At 33.2% G+C, this 6,000-nt stretch overlaps 1 protein-coding gene across 1 annotated transcript; it reads right to left on the minus strand.

Annotated features, from left to right (window-relative positions):
• Positions 1 to 3,698: 3,698 nt before the first annotated feature.
• On the minus strand, positions 3,699 to 5,853 carry LOC133681497 (xanthotoxin 5-hydroxylase CYP82C4-like). Its single transcript, XM_062104547.1, has 2 exons — positions 4,900 to 5,853; positions 3,699 to 4,583 (listed from the first exon to the last, which is right to left on the minus strand). The coding sequence occupies exons 1-2, from the start codon at positions 5,851 to 5,853 to the stop codon at positions 3,957 to 3,959; spliced, it is 1,581 nt and encodes a 526-aa protein (XP_061960531.1). The 3' UTR covers positions 3,699 to 3,956.
• Positions 5,854 to 6,000: the final 147 nt, after the last annotated feature.

Here is a 6,000-nt window from a genome sequence, read left to right on the forward strand (position 1 = left end):
AAATGGTAAACCTTATTTTAGAATTAACAAAACCTATTTGCTTCAATCTTAGAAGATGTTGTTTTTTTACTATTATTCATTGATATTATTTATGAATGGCCACAACGCAATGCGAGAAATCTAACTAGTATAAGCTAAAGCGCGTAGGGGTGAACATTGTGCAGTTGTACTGCTCACCCCCTCATGTTTTATTGTGGATGCACTGTTTATTTTTTTTAATTTTTTTGTGCTATAAATTTAGAGGGGAAAATATGTAAGGTGAACAATGTGCAGTCGCTCTATTCACCCCCTCATGTTTACCATAGATGACATTGTTCACTTTTTTTATGTTTGCTATAAATTTAAGAGGGGAAAATATTAAACTCAGCTGAGTTCATGATCCGGGTTCACTCTAAATAAATTAAAGCGTGTGGGGTGAACACTATGCAGCTACACTATTCACCCCCTCATGTTTTACTGTGGATGACACTAGTTATTGTTTTTTTTAAGGTTTTGCTATAAATTTAAGGGGAAATGAGTGACGTGAATATTGTGCAGCTACACTATTCACCCCCTCATGTTTTATCGTGGATGACATTGTTTACTCTCTTTTTTAGGTTTGCTATAAATTTAAAGGGAAAAAATATCAAACTCGGTTGAGTTCGTGGTCCAGATTCACCTTACAAGTTTTAATGTGGATGATATTGTTTTTTTTTTTTTTGTGTTTCTATTTAGATTAATATCCCTTTTCCTTTTTATGTTATTTAAAAAACCTATTTGAAATGATGATTACTTTTTAATTATGCATTTAATTTTTGAGAAAGTTTTTCTGATTAATCTATATTTGTTTTAATCTTTTGTATAGATGAACTTTATTTTTGAAAATAAAAGAAATTTATTTTCAAATAATATTTCTAATATGTGCAGCATTGTATATTTTTTCCCTTTTATTTTATTTAATCAATTTAATATGTGTGTCTATTTTTATTATCGTTTAATTGAATAAAAAAATATTTTAATTAAGCAATTTAGCAAACACAACTGCGTAAATGTCACGTCTTGTAAAATTAAATATCTTGATTTATATTTGTCTCTTGATTTTTCTAGTTTTTATATTTAGTCATCGTTTATGATTTTTTTCACTTATTAATACACATAGTTTTTAATTTTTTTGATTATATATAAGTGTAAATTTTTTTATTTTCATTTAAAAATTTTTAAATAAAAAACATGTTGAAAAAGTTTGTATATAAATTTGTTTTATATAAAAAAAATTAAGTTGCAGGAAGTGAAACGCAAGTCAAATATCTATTGAAAACTAATCATCTTCATCTTGATTGTATTTATTCATCAAATATCGAGGTCAAGCCACCTTAATTTGTCTTCGATGAAAGAAACAAATGGTGACCAATAATACAGTAATATCCATTATGATAGATTAACTATAAAAAAAAACTAAAAGTATAAAATAATATTTTAATAAAAATAATTGATTGTTAGATTTTCAGCCTTGAAATCATGTCTACAGTGTTCAGAAATTGAAATTGATCCCAGTCTATTAGATTGGCATATCCATTATGACTATAAAGAAACATAATTGTTCTGTCAACGTTTATCCATTATGATAGATCAACTATAAAAAAAAAAACTAAAAGTATAAAATAATAGTTTAATAAAAATAATTTATCTTGTAAATATTTTTTATTTGAAAATATATTATATTAATATTTTTTAAAATTTATCTTTCTATCAACATATCAAAACAATTTAAAAATATTAATTTAAAAAAAATCATTTTTTTAACAAACACACAGTCAGCCAAGCCATGTTATCAAGCATATTCTTATATTCTTTTCCAAATTGATCTTCAAACTGAGTCCAACAACCATGTTTCTAAAAAAAAAAAAATTACATTTAGCTGGGGCATCATTCTCCGGCGAAGACATAGCTGCCAATGGCAAGTCATCTCGCCACAGTCCAGTTTGCTTATGATTCTACTTTCTGAGCCTGCGGCAATTCAAATTCCAATAACAAAGTAGCAGAAATTCTTAGTGACAGGCAGAGTGACCATGCTCCTCCTATATTCAATCACCAAATCATAGAGAAAAAACCTTCCCCTTGCTCAGTTAAATTATGCTTCACTGCATTTTTAACTGAAAATCTATATCAATTTGTGTTTAAAATCCTTATTTAAACATGGAGTGTATCCCAACTGTTGAGATGATAAAAGGTTTTCTATATCAATTTGTGTTTAAAATCCTTATTTAACTAGTTAATTAGAATTTTTATCGAACTATTATTTAGAATGTTTATTGGAAGAAAATAATTTAAGATTATCTTCTTCCTATAATCTCTTTATAAATTAAGGACATGTATTTAGAATCTTGTGTGTTGAATATCAATGACTAATAGGTTGTAGGGTTAAATACATTAATTTTACTTATAAAGACTCAAACGTAGTCCCTCATTGCTAAACACTGATTTTGAGATAAGAAAAGGTTTCTGGATTAAAAAGATTTGTGCTTAGAATTATTATTTAATTAGTGAATTAGAACCCTTAAAACAAGAAAAGGTTTCTAGATTAAAAAGATTCGTATTTAAATTCTTTTTAATTAATTAATTAGAATCCTATTCTTATTAAATGATTATTTAGAATTTTTATTGGAATATGATAGTTTATTTTATTCTATAATCTATTTATAAAACGTTTGTGGGTGATTTGTGATTTCTAAACTTGGTGAAAGACTAAAACAAAGGAGCTTTATGTCTTGCATGATCCAAATGTCTTGCAAGTGAATTCTTGAAAATACTCATAAAATGTCACAATAAGGTTGTTTTTGGTATGTTAAATAATAATGGACTAGACAAAATAATTTTTTTTGTGAAGTTGTTTGTTGTATCTTTATATACTGCAAAAATTATTATTTTTTCCTATTCAAGACTGTTCTAGTGAAGAAATTTTTGTATCAATAAAAAGAGTAAGGCAAGCTTGTTCAATTCTCTACACGAGAATTAATTTAATTGATTTGAGTTAATGCATAGATAAAAATGATTGTAATTATAGTTTTAAAACTCAACTAGAAATCAACCTGGATTACAAGTCAAGTTGATCATGTTATCATAACTTTAAAACTTAACTCAAAAGTCGAGCTAGGGTTAGACCCGAGTTGACCATTGATCCGAGTCAAAATAAAAATAAAAGTTATTATTATTATAGTTTTAAAACCGACTCGGATGTCAACCAGGGGTCAGGCCCAGGTTGACCATTGACTCAGGTCAATATAAGAATAAAAATAGTTATTATGATAGTTTAAAAACTCAACTAAGGAGTCAGCCTGAGGCTAGGCCCAAACCATGGATCGGGATGGTCAACTTGAGTTTATACGAAGCAATATAAGAATAAAAATAATTATTATCATAGTCTTAAAATCTTAGCCGATATTCACTTGAGATAAGCCTAAGTTACGGTTTGAGAGGGTCAACCTGAGTTGACCTAAATTGAAAAATCAAATTAACCTCATTATTACCAATAATATATATATATATATATATATATATATAAAAAAAAAAAATTAGAGGTTGACTTGAGTTTTTTATCAGGTCAAGTTAGGTCAATCTTTGCTTTATTTTTTTTTTAAAATTTATAACGTTATAAACCTCGAGTAAACCAAATCTCATCTCATATCTATCAAATATAAAAAAGACATTGTTCAATCCTCTCCAGTCCACTGTAATCAATATTATTCCCCATACCAAACACTAACCAACCAACCTAAAAAAGACACAAATTCGGACAGCAGAGACCAGAGCAGTGCTTGAAATATAAATGGACGTTACAAATTGATCGATCAAGATAAGTTTCCACACGATGCAACAGGCAATAACAAAGTAGAAACAATTATTAACTACCTGATCCAAAAACTCCTTTGTTTCCTTAAAATTTAAATGGCACATCCAACCTTCCTTCAGTGCTCGGTTCAATAGCCATAGAGCTTGGGAGGTAAGCGTGGGGTAAGAATAACCTCTAATGGGGTAGCTTTTGGAATGGTTAGACCTGAACTTTCAGTCAAGTCAACAGGCTGGTCCATTGGGGTAGCCAATTCAAAAGAGTGAAGAAGACGGGCAAGTGTCAGGTGAAGGACTTGGAGTGCAAACGACATACCTGGACAGGACCTCCTGCCAGAACCAAAAGGAATGAGTTCAAATTGCTGGCCTCTAACATCAACATCTCCATGGCTAGTGAGAAACCTCTCTGGCAGGAATGCAGATGGATTTGTCCAAACTCTCGGATCCCTTTGAATCTTCCATACATTTACTATCAAGCGGGTGCCAGCAGGGACATGGTAACCAGCAACTTTGCAATCCTCCATTGCTTCTCGGGGTCCTAACAAGGGACCAGCTGGATATAGTCGGAGGGTTTCTTTGATGATTGCTTGTAGATAAACAAGATTCTTAACATCTGAATCTTCAACTTGCCGCTCCTTGCCAACATGGAGGTCTAGCTCTTCTTGTGCCTTCTTCAACATGTGGCGATTGTTCAGAAGCAATGAGATGGCCCAGGTTAGTGTGCCTGCTGTGGTGTCACTACCACCAAGGATAAGAGCCTGCACAAAATTATGAACTCAAAAAATTCAGTCATTATCTTCACCTGGAGGAGTCCTACGGACATTTTACAATACTTCGTGAGCATGAATTATGAAATTAATATATTCCAACAACCACTTTATTTAAGTGTAGGCACAAAATGTGATAACCACCCCAATTAAAGGTAATCTAAGATGAGAATGGCAGGGAAAACCTGAAATCTCACTATTGGCAAACTCCAATTCGCAATTAGTTTTTTTATTCTCATCAAAAAAAAAAATTGATTGAACTGGCTCTGTAAATTGTATTCCATGGTTATTTTGCATATCAACTTACTAGGCAGGTAGACTTGATGCTGTTATTTGCATCATACTGAAAATTGGACAGTTGGCCTTCCTCCTTAAGTGACAACATCACATCGATGAAGTCCTGCTCACCCTCATCCTTGATTCCAGCAGAAACTCTCCTTTGGCGATGTTCATCCAGCCAGCCCTCGAGAATAGCATCCAACTCTTTGGCTGTATTCTTCATTTCCCTTTCATGTCCCTGCAAATCTAACCACCCAAGAAATGGAAGTGCATCTGAAACCACAAAAATACCAATCAGACGAAAGAACTGATTAATCGCCTTCTGGCACCGTCTTGCCTCTCCATCATCAGAGGCGGCGGCAGAACCAAAATAACGCTTTCCAGCCACCATTCTGACGACCACATTAAGTGTCAAGTCTTCTAGCCATCGTTTAAGTTCAACAACCACAGGACTGGAGCTATTGTTAGCCCACGAATTGTATAGCTCCCTTATCCCTATGTCAACTTCAGAAGCTCGAACATGCTTAAGCATCTCAAGCCGTCGGTTAGAAAGAAGTTCAAGAGTTGCGATCTTTCTCATCTCACGCCAGAAAGAGCTGTATGGAGCAAATCCAAAAACAGCATAGTTGTAGCCCATATGCTTTGCTGCAACTGTAGTCGGACGTGAAGCTAGCGCCTGGTCATTAATTGTGAAGCATTCCTTCACTACCTCCCAACTACTCACCACAAAAGCCCGGCGACTGCCGAGACGGATAGTGAACGCTGAACCATGCTTATCAGCCATTGCTCCAAGAGTTCGGTATAGAAGCTGATCACCCCCACCTAACAGATGTAGATGGCCAATAATTGGCCATGCTCCAGCTGGTTCAGGAGCCTCTTTAATTTGGTTCCCTTTAGTACTGTTTTTTTTAATCAGTGCATTGTAGAGAAGTATGCATGAAAAAAACAAAGCAATCGCAATTAATTGAGGACAAGGATCCATGTTCTATAGAGAGATGCACAATTGTGAAACTGACATCCCAGTCAATTTATAAGCCACCTCCAGACAACAATTCAACTAAATTCAGCAAGAAGCAGGCCACTTCCAAACAGTTTGTGGTAAGGGCCATGGCTTGCCCTGTGAAGGACG

The sequence above is a fragment of the Populus nigra genome, chromosome 2, assembly GCF_951802175.1.
Source record: "Populus nigra chromosome 2, ddPopNigr1.1, whole genome shotgun sequence".
NCBI lineage: Eukaryota > Viridiplantae > Streptophyta > Magnoliopsida > Malpighiales > Salicaceae > Populus > Populus nigra.

Coding starts and splice junctions, on each gene's coding strand:
- LOC133681497 (XM_062104547.1), bottom strand. CDS start 5,853: ATGGATCCTTGTCCTCAATTAATTGCGATTGCTTTGTTTTTTTCATGC. Junction 4,584..4,899: donor GCATCAAGTCTACCTGCCTA/GTAAGTTGATAT, acceptor AATTTTGTGCAG/GCTCTTATCCTTGGTGGTAG.